This window comes from Cajanus cajan, chromosome 7 (assembly GCF_000230855.2).
Source record: "Cajanus cajan strain Asha chromosome 7, NIPB_CcT2T_4, whole genome shotgun sequence".
Classification (NCBI taxonomy): Eukaryota; Viridiplantae; Streptophyta; class Magnoliopsida; order Fabales; family Fabaceae; genus Cajanus; species Cajanus cajan.
Window position 1 is genome coordinate 22,710,089 of NC_138523.1, and position 14,775 is coordinate 22,724,863.

The 14,775-nt window shown below is 32.0% G+C and overlaps 1 protein-coding gene across 1 annotated transcript; it reads left to right on the plus strand.

Annotated features, from left to right (window-relative positions):
• The first annotated feature begins 1,588 nt into the window (after positions 1-1,588).
• On the plus strand, positions 1,589-4,792 carry LOC109790973 (myb family transcription factor PHL5-like). Its single transcript, XM_083059443.1, is given in 7 exon segments — positions 1,589-2,592; positions 2,685-2,892; positions 3,114-3,230; positions 3,672-3,723; positions 3,858-3,927; positions 4,324-4,422; positions 4,425-4,792. Coding segments are annotated over 7 exon segments (1,278 nt in total). The 5' UTR covers positions 1,589-1,971; the 3' UTR covers positions 4,536-4,792.
• Positions 4,793-14,775: the final 9,983 nt, after the last annotated feature.

Consider the following 14,775-nt stretch of genomic DNA (forward strand, 5'->3'; position numbering starts at 1 on the left):
ACATAGGTGGGAGTATATTAACATTCCCCTATATATATATATATATATATATATATATATATATATATATATATATATATATATATATATATATATATATATATATATGTTTGTTCAAATAACACTGGTGTAACTTTTATTAAGTGTTATACCGCTCAATAACTTTTATTAAGTGTTACACCGCTCAATAACTTTATATTAAATGTGAATTTTGAAAATTCAACCGTTAGATTGAAAATTCATATCTCTTAGATCATATATGTCAAATTTTGTTAAAATCAAACAACAACTTGAAGGTAATCAAAGTGTTCATATTTTAGTATATTTTGAAATGTATATATTACGTCAATTTTGTTTTATGAGAATGATGTATCAAATCATCTTAGATTAATATAAAATTTGATATATATGATCTAAGAGATATGAACTTTCAATCTAACGGTTGAATTTTCAAAATTCACATTTAATATAAAGTTATTGAGCGATGTAACACTTAGTAAAAGTTACACCGGTGTCGTTTGAACCCTCCTTTATATATATATATATATATATATAATTTTATGTTTGAATTTCATTATTGTTATTATAATTTTGATGAATAAAACACCATCAATTACAATAAGGATCAAGGAGGTGACATGAATGAATGAATGCACCGAATATGTGTACATCTTTTTACCTTTCTGTAATGGAAAGCCCATTAGGGTTACTGAGCAATATGTTGGGAATTCTGTAGTTGAAATTCCGTTATACTTTTAAGATGAATATAATGTTAGTTATACTTTTCGGTAATTTCTGATACCCCACTTTGCAAGATGCAGTGCCAAGCAATGGGACACGATTTTTAAGTCTAATATATGTTTTCTTTATACGGAAAGAAAGATTTGGCTATCTATATACATATTTATCATCCCTGTGGGTGACTAAAGTTACTTCTTCCGAATCCATCATAAGAATAATAGCAGATCTTTTATTTGTGAATTTATGCCAGTATCTTTATCTAACATTTTATTATCACACTATAGATGCCAATAACAACATTCTACAATGTTAAGATGATAAATAAGTGTTTAGCAATAGTTTTTGGGCAGTATTAAACCTCTACTTGTGACGTATATATTCAAGTTTGATTCTTTTGCATTTGGTTTTAAATTCACTTGAAGACAATATTAGACGAACTACTTATTTGTTTATACAGCATTGTTCTTTTCAGTGTTGTACTTTGGTAGTGTCAATTGATAATTGTTTCAATTCTTGATAATAAATATCGAAAATCACCTCACAGTTATCTGGTGTTGCGTTGTTTTAATCTAAAAAAAATATTCTTGAAATTGAGTTCTGGATATACAACTACATTTAATATTTAATAAAATAGTTTTGTTGTTTATATTAATCTTATCTTCTTTTTTTTTCTCTATAAACATGATACTCACAGTGTTATAAAGTTAAAAATTAAAGATTAATCTATGTTTGTGTGACCTAACTTTCGGTTATTAAGTATTGTTTAAGCATGAGAATTGATCGTGAAAATCTCAAATCAACCTTCATATTCTATGACAGACCTTATAATCATTGAGGCAAAAGACTTGATTCTACACCGATCTTATCTGACTCAAACAAGATTGTCTCTGACTAATGATATATATGTGGTTTTAAACCAAAAAAATAATAAATAATGACCTTGTATTGTAGCATTTAGACAAAATAGATTCAAATCTTGTTTGTGAAGCCTTCAGGAATATAAGCCAGCACTCTATGCCATAAGGCTGGAATTTAGGCTTACCATTCTTACCTTTCCAATCTTCTGGTTGATTTTCTGGTTCTTGTTTCTTCTAACCTCCAACAGGGTGTCCCTTAATAATGAACCTCTCATAGATTCATGTATGCTACCCCAGAAATTTGAACTGTTATATTGCAACTTTTCTTGGCACCCTTGTTCAGATTTTGAGGGGACATTTGGGGTGTCTATAAATGAACGAGAACGAGATTGATTGTGTAGGACGGATTCGACAAAGCTATGGTCTAAATGGTGATTTGAATTCAGAGTTTGGCAATTGTTCTAGTCAATATTTTGATATTAGACAGACTTCAAATATGAATCAGCCACTTGCCATGGCCAGTGGTGGAGGAGTGGAACAGGAACCACACATAATAGGCCAAACCAAATCATCTAGCAGCATTATAAGCCGTTTTGAGTCACCAGCTTCAGCCTTTTATGCCACAGAGATCTGCATGGGTTTGCCACAATATGATAGCCAAGTTGGTACTCCTTCTTTGACATCTCAATTCTCAAAGATCAGTGATTTGGAATTCCCTTTGTATCAATCTCCAAGGGAAAGCCTTTTCATGGCTTCATTAGCAAACCAACCTATCCCCAACTTTGATTTGCCAATACCCTTGCAAGCAATGCTCAAATCTCAATTGAATAGTGGCCAATGTTGTGGATCTCCTGAAAAATCTAATAAAATCCCATGTGGGAATTTCCCTGGTAGCAATTTTCTTCCAATTGAACAACCGAAGTTGTTCATTGATGATGCTGCCTCAATTAGTAGAAGCCCTTCAATTCCTTCTATAGGAAATCATGATCAAGCAGTAAGTTTTTATTTATTTTGTCAACCCCATATTTAATTATGTCCATTGTGCATTCATTAATTGGCTTATGTTCTTATTGCATCGTTTTGCAGTTTTCTTGTGGCACATACAATTTACCTGCTGCACAGCGTAGCTTCTCTTCTCAGCAAGAGATGCTATCTCCAACAGGTAGCATGTCAACTACTTCTGGAAACTCTACTTCAAATGGACCAACAGCCTCAAGCAAAACAAGAATAAGATGGACTCAGGAACTTCATGAGAAGTTTGTTGAGTGTGTGAATCGCCTTGGAGGTGCTGAGAGTAAGTAACTTGCTAAATTTTTCCTTTGCACAAAAATAAGAGCATGTTTGGAAGTTCTTTAGGCAGGTGTTGATGTGAATCAGTGGAAGCAACAATTAGTTGTTTTTGCATCAATTTTGATGTGATCCTTACTCAAACATGGGTCATGGTTATGAAATCAAATATACACTAAATAAGTAAATATTCAACATCTGATTGTTTTATTGGCTTCTCGATTGTAGAAGCAACGCCAAAAGCTATATTGAGGCTTATGGAATCAGATGGATTGACCATCTTCCATATTAAAAGTCATTTGCAGAAATATAGAATTGCCAAATACATGCCACAGTCAACTCAAGGTAATTTCTTACAACACTTGCAGTGTCATGTCGAGTACATTTTTTGGTGCGTGAATTTGATAGCATCCACTTCATGAATCATGAGCAAATGCTTATCATTTAGTACTTGGCTATACAGAGCATGAGCTTATAAACTAATGTAAATTGTTCAGTTGTTAATGTCTTCACACTTTGCTAGGGAAAACTTAAAGAAGGGTAAAATAAGCTTTTCTTTATTGAATATTGTTCCAGGTATTTTTTCATATGGTAGAAAGTTTGAATTATTAAATGTTAAATCCAGTATACTTTCTCTGTTAGATGATATAAAGATACATGAAATTTCCAAGGGCATAGATAGTCGTAGTGAGAAACCTTACCTCTACTGCATTATTATTCTCCAATCATGATCTTCGATGCCCTCATTGTTGTTTTTGATTTTCTAATTATGTTATCATGTTTCAGGGAAATCTGACAAAAGAACCAATGTAGAGAACGTGCATCTCGATGTCAAAACGTAAGGCTACTTTTTTTGCCTAAGCCACTGTTACCATTCAACAATTCAAATACTTCCATTGATGGTTATTTTCATATTGGCATATAAGATGCTGTTACTCTAATCAACTAAAATTTCTTGTTCTTCATTGGCAGTGGCTTGCAAATAAAAGAGGCACTTCAGTTGCAGCTAGATGTTCAGAGACGTCTTCATGAACAACTAGAGGTATATTTTCTATAACTACGTTTATAAACTTCTCCATAACATAGACACTTCTAAGAGAAAAATATTGAAAGAGAATAAGAGATAAACTTCTCCACAAGTTAAAAATTAACTTTTCTATAGGCTAATTTATAGAAATTCTTTCATATTAGCTTTTCTTAAATTTTATTTTTAACTTAAGTTAATTTTTACTTATGAAAAAACATTTATTTTTCCTTCTTATTTTCCCTTAAAAGTACCTACGGAAAAATTTATTCAAACAAAATCTTTATCTTATCTTTTTGTCTACTATATCTTCAAGTTCTCCAAACCTTGCAGGTTCATACTTGGCACTTCATAGTTATATTCTCTTCCCAATGTACATTTACCTCAAATTTTCTTTCAATTTACCTGTTCCAGATTCAGAGAAAATTGCAGTTGAGGATTGAAGAGCAAGGCAAGCAGCTGAAAAAGATGTTTGACCAACAGCAGAAGACAAGTGATAACCACTTGAGTACTCAGATTTGAGCAATACAACCAATAATGATAAACCAATTACTTCTAAAGATGTTCAGGTTTCCATTTCTGAAGGGTCTGAAAATTCCTTATTCCTTCCAAGTAAGATAAGTTAGTTTTCCAATCTCATAATTTCAATTTCAGCAATTAGTTGCAGTAACATTATTATACAACAAATCATACACTTCGTAAGAGAGTCAAACCACACCATACAATTTCTTTTGGGGATGTAAAGCACTCTTGTTATTCTGCAAGTGCAAAGTCAAATAAATTAGTCCATATAAGATGAGTGTGCTGCTTTTGCATTACGTGAAAAACACATCATAATTGGTCAATTGTAATTTTCTTATAGAGAATTTTTTTTATTGTATCAGTTCAGCATAGTCTTTGTCTTGCTTCCTCTGCATCTCCTTCATCTTCAGGACATGCAGCCAACAATTGAGATATCTGAAGAAATTTTACATTGGTTTTTCGGGTAGAGAAAGTGAAAACAGAGAAAAGGGCATAAAAAGTAACATTGCAGTAGATACCTAGTTTTTATTTTATGAATCAAAAAATAAATAAATAAATAAATAATTGACCCCCTTTTCGTCTACTTTTCAGAAATTAAAAACATGAACTTGTTGACTATTAGAGCTGATATAAGAACATAATTTAATTGCTATCAAATTATTTTATGAATGTTATATATTTCTATGCAAGACATTATAAAAAGATCTTATACTACCAACCATTCAGATACGACTTTTATGTTATAAAACTATTATTTTTTTATGGGATTATTTTTTATGATATTTGTCTGAAGGGATAATTTATAAAAGTTATTTTTACACACAATTCCACAATAAAAAAATATTTTTCGTTTTGGATTAAAGTCCTCACGATTTTATTTTTGATCATCGCCTAAAAAGTATCTCAGATTTTTAATCATTGGAGTACATTTGTATTTTATAAGTTATTATTTCTTCTTTTATTTTATCAATATGAAACTTATTTGTACCACATTGATTATAAATTATTTTCTCTCATTTTATTATATATAATAATTAATATTGAAAAAATAATTAAAGTAATAGTAAAACCAAAGTCATGGTTTTAAATTGTAGACCGTAACCGTAACATAAAGGATTTTCAACTTGCGCAAGTGCAATTTTAGTTGCATCAACAGCATTTTTTCATAGCTTCCAATAATGTAAAAGATAACACTACAATTGTAATTACGACCACAATCCCAATTTAGAATCATGACGAGAGTACTAAAATTTAATTAAATTAGTATAAAAAATGTTTTTGCTTATCTAACAAATCATGTGTCTGTCTATAAGTTGAAATTAACTTTTTTTATTGCAAGTTGTAATTGAAAGTTTTTATGCATATATTAAACACAATATTTTTTTTATACAATTATATTAAAATAACACTTCTTTTTTATATTATTTTTAATTGTGATAATTGAATAATTTATGAATAGAAAAATTAAGAAAAAAAATTAATATTATATTAAAGAGTAAAATATAAATTATTTTAATATATTTTTAAATGCTAAAATTAAAATCAATTTGAGACGGAGGTAAATTTAAAATATAACTAATGAAAATTTGTATCATTTATGTGAATAAAAATGGATAATTTCTTTTTAACTATTAATCATCTCTTATCTGTTTAGGTAATCAACATGAATCAACAATGTAGACAAATTATTTTACAGGTTGAAATATATTGGCGTAGACAAATTTAATTAGAGCAATGTTGTATGGCACGAAAGCTTTGTGGTACCAATGATTAAAAATAAAAAATAAAAACTTTGTGGTACCAATAAATTATGAATGATGTTGATCTATTTTATTCGCTGAATAACAATGTGAGGAACCAAAGAAAAGTGAGAAATTGGCGGAAAAGATGCCACGTTGATGCTATACTGTTTCCTTTTTTTTTTTCACTAAGGATGTAGTTGCATTTTAAAACTAGTATGAAAAATGCACTCGGTGACTGCACTGTATTAAAAAAATAATTATTTTTATAAATATTTATAATAATTTCAAATAAAATAGAAAAAATGAATGAAAAGTTACTCAGAACAAAATGTAATTTTAGAGAATTACAGAAAATAAACAAAAGATAAAATAATTTATATAAAAATAAAAATAAAAAAAATTATCAAAAAAGTATCTAGTATAGTATAAATGTATTATTTGATGAGAAATTAAATCTCTATCAAGTATCATGTTTAAAAGAATCAATTATTTAATACCTGTGTATGGCAATTTTTTGGTTTGTTCAACATCATTTTTTTTCCTTTTAAACGATGATAATATAATTTTGTTATCTTTACTGTAATTGTAACGTAGTAAGTTATTTCAGAAGGTCTAAAAGTCCAATATGAGTGATTTAGTAGCCTAGAACGGGTTGTTCCCAATCTGGAACGGGCCATTTCAAACTATTAAATTGACCTATAAGTCGTAGTTGAGAACGGACCGTTCTGGATGGAGTACGGGTCGTTCTGGATGAGTCCCAGAACGGGTTGTTCTGGTTTCAGAATGGACCGTTCTGTATGTGAATTTTACACATGATAAAGGAGCCTAGAACGGGCCGTTCCAAATTTGAAACGGGCCATTCTGGCCACTTTAGATTTTCTATAAATAGGACCTGTGGGCAGTTGATGAGAGAGGGAGGTTTTAGAGAGAAGTTCTAGAGAGAAGGACTCTGGATTAGAAAACTTGTTTTTGGAGGATTGAAGTTCAAGAGTCAAGCTTTGGAGGGTATTTTTTCTTCCTCTCAGATTCTTGGCTTTTAGAGCCAGTTTTCAGGTAAGGGAAGCTAGATTGTAAATTTGTTGGTTGTATATGAGTTGTGTTACAAGGTGAAAATGTTGTGTGTTGCTAATATATGATTAAATATTTATTAATGATGTTGTTGGTGATGCTTTCATGATGGAGATGGGATGTAAATGAGATGCATGTTGTAGTTAAGTTGTGAAATTGTTTACAAGTTGTGTGTTGATCTAGGATATTGTTGAAGCATGTTGAAATTAAGTTGATAAAGTTGCTATAAGTTATGTGAAGTACATGATGATAATATTGTGAGTTGTGAGAAGCATGACATGAAGTGTGTAAATGTGTTGAGATTTATATAGATGTTATTAGTAGACTGTCTTGTTAAGTTGTTAGAGGAGAGTTGTATGTTGTGTCAGAGTGGAGCTGCTATTCTCAGATATTATAGATGTGGTGGACCTCACTTCATTTGTGATTGCCCTCATACCGAGAGCAAATGCTTTAGGTGTGGCCATATGGGTCACATGTCGACTAATTGTCCTACAGGTGCCAGACAGACCAGGAGTGCCCCAAGGGGTGATAGATCTATTGCAGCTGGGAAGGTGTTTTCCTTGATCGAAGCTGAAGCTTCCACTTCATCTGATCTAGTGAAAGGGAAGGGTAAAGCTACTGATAAGGATGTGATGATATTATTTGACTCAGGTCCTCCCATTTATTTATTTCATATGCATGTGCTGAAAAGTTGAGTTTCCCTGTATGTAATCTGGGGTTGAGATTGCTTGTGTCTACGCCCGCTTTGATTTTTTGTTGTTGCCTCTAAGATGTGTGTTGGTTGTCCCTTGGAGATGTGTGATAGGAAGTATAAGGTGAACTTGATCTCTTTGCCTTTAGTGGATATTGACATAATCTTATGCATGGATTGGTTATCTGCTAACCATATTCTTATAGATTGTACCAATATGGAGTTGGTTTTTCCCTTAGGGAAAGGATGAATTGTTGATTTCAGCTAGCCAAGCTGAAGTGATATTGAGAGATGTAGCAAAGTGTTGTATTCTGCTTGCTGTTGTGAGTGTGGAAACTGAGAAGGTGATCAATGGGTAGGAGTTGTGAGGGAATTCCCAAAGGTGTTTTGGATGAGGTGCCTGGGTTACCTCTTACTAGGGAGATTGAGTTTAGCATTGATCTAGTCCTTGGTGTAGGGCTAGTGTTGGTTGCTCCCTATAGGATGGCCCCAACAGAGTTGGTTGAACTGAAGTGTCAGGTGGAAGAGTTGAAGAGAAAGATTGACTACTTCTTCTATGTTGGTGTTGCCTAATCCTAGTTAGTCATTTGAGGTGTGTTGTGATGTTTCTCACCAAGGGTTGGGGTGTGTGTTGATGTAGAATAGGAGAGTAGTTGCATATACTTAAGGCAATTGAAGAATCATGAGAGGAATTACCCTACTCATGACTTAGAGTTGACAACAGTTGTTTTTGCCTTGAAGATATGGAGGCACTATTTTTATAGTGCAGGGTTTAACGTATTTGGTGATTACAAGAGTCTGAAGTACTTGCTTGATCAGAAGGAGCTGAACATGAGACAAAGACAGTGGATGGAATATTTTAAAAGACTATGAATTTCAGTTGATGTATCACCCTAGGAAGGCCAATGTAGTGGCAGATGCTTTGAGTAGGAAGTCCATTCACATGTCTAGTCTGATGGTAAAGGAGTTGGAGCTGGTTGAGAAATTCAGAGATTTGAATCTGTATGTGGAGTTCATGTACAATAATAACTTTCATGCTAGTATTGGGATTTGAAGCATTGCATGGTAGGAAGTGTAGGACTCCTCTGTGTTGGTATCAAAGATGGTGAGTCGGTTGTCGCGGGGCTAGAGTTAGTTTTATAAACTATTGAGGAGGTGAAGTTTATTCAAGAGAGGATGAGGTTTGCCTAGAGTAGGCAAAAATCATAAGTTGATAGAAGGCAGAGGCCTTTGGAGTTTTCTGGGGGGGCATGTGTTTCATGTTTCTCAGTCAAGGAAGTACGTTTATGATCCAAGTCATGTTGTAGAAATAGATGAAGTTTAGGTTAGGGAGAACCTAGCTTATGAGAAGACGCTTATAGTTGTAGTTGATTATAAGTTGACACTACTAGAAAAGTGTCATTTTTTTGTAAATTTTCCTGCAAAAAAATATTCGCAGAAAGTTTTTGCGAAATTTCCTGCAAAAAAATATTCGCAGAAATTTTTTACGAATTTTCCTGCAAAAAAATATTCACAGAAGTTTTTTGCCAATTTTCCTGCAAAAAATAATTTACAGATATTTCTTACAAATTTTGCTACAATTTTAATAATCATGGAAAAAAAATTTCCATGGTAAAAATTTGCAGAAAATATTGTAAGAATTTTATTTTGTTTCTTGCAGATTTTCTTGCAAAAATAAATTCGCAAGTAATGTTTACTAAATGGTAAAAAAAATTTGCATGTAACTTTTCCTGCGAATTTTCCTGCAAATTTTAATTCGTAGGAAAAATAAAAAAAAATATTTAAATTCATAAGTTTAATATTTTTAAAAATCTCCAAGTCCCACATCGATTGAAAATAAAACAATTAAAGAGTATATAAGTTGGGGCAACACTTACCTTACAAGTTGAATTGTATGGTTGTGTTAGGCTTATAATCTACGATCTTAGAATTTAAAAGATTATGTATGAGGCATGAAAATAAAAGATTATGAATTCTTAAAATATATAATTTATAGTAATTTTTTTTAAATTTTTTCGTAAAAAATATTCCTGCAGAATTTCTTGCGAAAAAATTCGCAGGAAAGTTTCCTGCAAATTTTTTTTTGCAAGAAACTTTCCTGCGAATTTTCCTATGGATTTTTTGCAGAAAAATTTCCTGCAAATTTTTTTTTGCAGGAAACTTTCCTGCGAATTTTTTCGCAAGAAATTTCGTAGGAAAATTTCCTGCGAATTTTAAAATTCGCAAAAATATATTATCCACGAAGGTATTACCTGCAAATAAAATTTTGCAGAAAAATTTGTAGAAACAACGTTTCCTGCAAATTTTTATGAAAAATTCGCAGGAAAAGACGCATGTAATTAGAGAAATTCTAGTAGTGTGAAAAGGTTGAGAGGCAAGTCTATTGGCTTGGTGAAGATCTTGTGGGATGCAATATTGGTGAGACAACTTGGGAGATTGAGCAACTGTGTAGAGAGTAGTATCTTTTCCTACTTCCAATATGGGTGATTTAGTAGCCTAGAACGGGTCGTTCCCAATCTGGAACGGGCCGTTCCAAACTACTAAATTGACCTGTAAATCGTAGTTGAGAACGGGCCGTTCTGGATGGAGTACGGGTCGTTCTGGATGGAGTACGGGCCGTTCTGGATGGAGTACGGGCCGTTCTAGATAGAGAATGGACCGTTCTAGATGAGTCCCAGAACGGACCGTTCTGGATGAGTCCCAGAACGGGCTGTTCTGGTTTCAGAACGGGCCATTCTGCATGTGAATTTTACACATGATGAAGGAGCCCAGAACGGGCCGTTCTGGCCACTTCAAATTTTCTATAAATAGGACCTGTGGGCAGTTGATGAGAGAGGGAGGTTTTAGAGAGAAGTTCTAGAGAGAAGGACTATGGACTAGAAAACTTGTTTTTGGAGGATTGAAGTTCAAGAGTCAAGCTTTGGAGGATATTTCTTCTTCCTCTCAGATTCTTGGCTTTTAGAGCCAGTTTTCAGGTAAGGGAAGCTAGATTGTAAATTTGTTGGTTGTATATGAGTTGTGTTACAAGGTGAAAATGTTGTGTGTTGCTAATATATAATTAAATATTTATTAATGATGTTGTTGGTGATGCTTTCATGATGGAGATGGGATGTAAATGAGATGCATGTTGTAGTTAAGTTGTGAAGTTGTTTACAAGTTGTGTGTTGATCTAGGATATTGTTGAAGCATGTTGAAATTAAGTTGATAAAGTTGCTATAAATTATGTGAAGTACATGATAATAATATTGTGAGTTGTGAGAAGCATGACGTGAAGTGTGTAAATGTGTTGAGATTTATATAGATGTTATTAGTAGACTGTCTTGTTAAGTTGTTAGAGGAGAGTTGTATGTTGTGTCATGTGTTGAAAAGATATTACCTTATGATGATTGAGTTGTAAATTATGAGTTGAGCCAATAAGCTGTTGAGTTGATTGTGTTGTTTAAAGTTGAAATGAGATGTTGTGTTGTTAAAATGTGTTGTTAAACAACGTTGATGAGTTGTTGTGCTGATATACCGTGTTGTTTAAGTTGAAAGTTGATTGAGATGATGAGTTGAAAGTTGTGTGTTGTTTAAGTTGAAAGTTGATTGAGATGATGGGTTGAAAGTTATGTGTTGTTTAAGTTGAAAGTTGATTAAGATGATGAGTTGAAAGTTGTGTGTTGTTTAAGTTGAAAGTTGATTAAGATGATGAGTTGAAAGTTATGTGTTGTTTAAGTTGTTAAGCTGAGCTATGCTGTTGAGTTGTATGCTAATTCAGTTGTGATGATAAGTTGTTGATCACTAGGACTAGAGGAGATGTTTCCGAAGTTGCTCATCCCATTATGCGGATTGAGATAATTGTGGTGCTCTGAGAGCCCAATTTGTTGAAAACCCTCCTTGGGAAGTTGTCCCTTGGAGTGGACGTTGTGTTGTTCTCCTTTAGGACTTAGTTGATCCCGTGTGTGGGCAAGGTCGAGGCACACGTGTATAAAGCGACCACGGTATAGGGGCAAGGTTGAGCTATACCAATTATAAAGTGACCACGGTATAGGAGCAAGGTCGAGCTATACCGATTATAAAGCGACCACGGTATAGGGGCAAGGTCGAGCTATACCGATTACAAAGAGACCAATTTGAGTAAAGTATGAAGTCGGGAACTTAGTTCCTAACCGAGTACTATACTTTCTTGTTTAAGTGGAAAAGTTTGAAAAATTGTTATCGTGTTGTGGATTGATATCCAAATTTACTGTTTACCTAGCAAGCCCAAAAAGGTTTTGTGTTGTCGATCGGTTCGGTAGGACGTAGCCACTTAGACTACTCACCATATTGTAGAAGATCTCCGAGTTGAAATGTGTGATGACACATAAGTTGTTAATGAGTTGATTTGTTGTTGATATGAGTTGTACATACGTTGTTGTGTTGTTAAGTTGTGATTGTGTTGTATGTTGACCTTGTTGAGGATGATGATAGTGCTGTTGTGTTGTAAGTTGCTTTTAATACATGTGTTGGTTGTTGTTATGATGAATATGATAACTATTCCAATGGTTTGTACACTAGTTGTGTTGAAGTGTTGATATATGGAATCAAGTTGAAATGATGTTAAGATGTATAATATATATGTTGTTTGTCTCATGTGTCGGATGCGAAGATGATTATATAGTTGTTATGTTGTATATTAAATTATTATGAATTGTTTATTGTCTCTATCTTACCCTTGCATGTTTCCATGTGGTTTTGACTACGATGATCATACGTTGTATGGGAGCAGGGCAAGGATAGACTGGGAGATAGCTGCTAGAGGTCACTGGAGGTGCTTGGAGATGGATATTTTTTTGTAGGCTACCTTATAGTAGCATATTTTTTTGTATATAACTGGTTGTTGTTGGTTGTTTGTTAGCAACTTGTGTTATAAATATTTTATTATACTATTTTAGTATATATTCCAGTAGTGTGTAGTGTTGTTTCGTAATGTGACGGCTATAGTAGGTCGTTACTGTAATGACCCTAATTAAATTGAAAATTTTGATTTAAAACTAGGGAATATAATTATGTAGCATATAATTTTGATGTAATTTTGATAATTTTTTTCTTCTTATTTATAAGATTTCTAACGATATAATTACATGGTTCAAATCTAAAATTTTATATATTATCTAAACAATAATTATTAGACAGTTCTTAGTGATTATTTTTTATAATTACTTTACAATTAATATCACTTTAATGTTATATACATTTCAAAATTTAATCATATATATAATTTATTATAGTGATATGTTATATATGTTTAAAATTTAAAAACAAATGATATTATTGAATAACTATTAATTATATGTTAATATGCATTAATTATCAAAGTGTATTTCTTTATTCCAATAATAAACTAAAATTTGTATACCCATGCAAAGCTTGGAATAATGACTTCCCCTCCTTAAAATCATCTAATTCGTGCCCTTCAAGCTTTTGGTAAACTGGTAGCTAGTTATTATATAATATTGGGACACATGATTTCTTGTACATATAATATATTTTTTTCAGTATATGATTAACTTTCTGTACGACAAACATAGTCCATACATGGTACTATGGGAATAGTTTTAAAAACGGGACCGGTCATCGAACCGGTTAAGGTACTGGGTCAGTGGGTCAAAGGTTGAACCGGTGGGTCACTAGTTGAACCGCATGACTCGATTTTTATTAAAAAATATTTATATTAAATATATTTTATACTTATAAATTTTAATAAATTCATATCTTATTTTAAATTTCAATTTTTCTATCTTATTTAAAATTATTTTTATTTTTATTTTGTAAAAAAATACATAAAAAAATTACATGTTAAACGGTATATTAATACAAATTAAAAATATAAATAATATGTACATATATAATATGCTTGCAATTAATATCACAAAATAATATATGTAATATTTACATAGATATTGCATTATTAAATATATAATTTAAAATTAATAATATACTATAAAAGTTATTTAAGTTGTATATATTGTAAACAAATATATTAGAACAAGTAATCATTGTTATATTTAATAAGACTCCTTGCTTTTTCATTAAGAGATTCAATTTTCATTATTATTTTTGTGATTTATGGTCCCTTAAAAAAATTTTAAAAAAAATAAGAAAAAGAAGTTGTTGAACCGGTTTGACCCACCGGTTCACCGGTTGAATCGGAAAATTGACCGGTTCAATCCGGTTTGAAACGGGTCGACTGCATAACCGATCCAACTTCAAATTCGAACCGGCTGGACCACCGGTTTCCGGTCCAACCGGTCCGACCGGCCGGGTCGATCCGAGTTTTAAAACACTGACTATGGGTGTCTGTTAACATTATAATATTTATCATTAATTAATGTTAAAAGTCCTGTCCACATAAAACGAATACTAAATCCTTATAGTGTCACTTAAAAAATCAACCTGAGTCCTCGTTTTTCATTCTCTTGCACATTGTGGATAACTTTTGGCGAATACTTTTTGATAAAAATGTGACCTTCCTCTTTGAAAGGACCGGAATCTTTCTGCCTTGTTTTATCTGATCTTCCACCACTATGAGCTATGGGTCCTTCTTCTCTTATTTTTTCCCCATTATAAACACCTTTAATTCTAACGAGTTAGAAAGTTAGTCTCTATAAAAAAAAACACATTATATATTCCGTCATCACTCTATATCATAAATCAAACCTCAATTCTTAACTCGAGTACACTAACAACTTTTGGTATATAAATACTTGTTTAAATCTTTTAAATTTTGGATCACATTATTATATTATTAGTTTCTAAAATTAAAATATTATAAAATAAATAAAGATTTATTAACACAAGATGTAAGTCTAAAAATTTATCTCA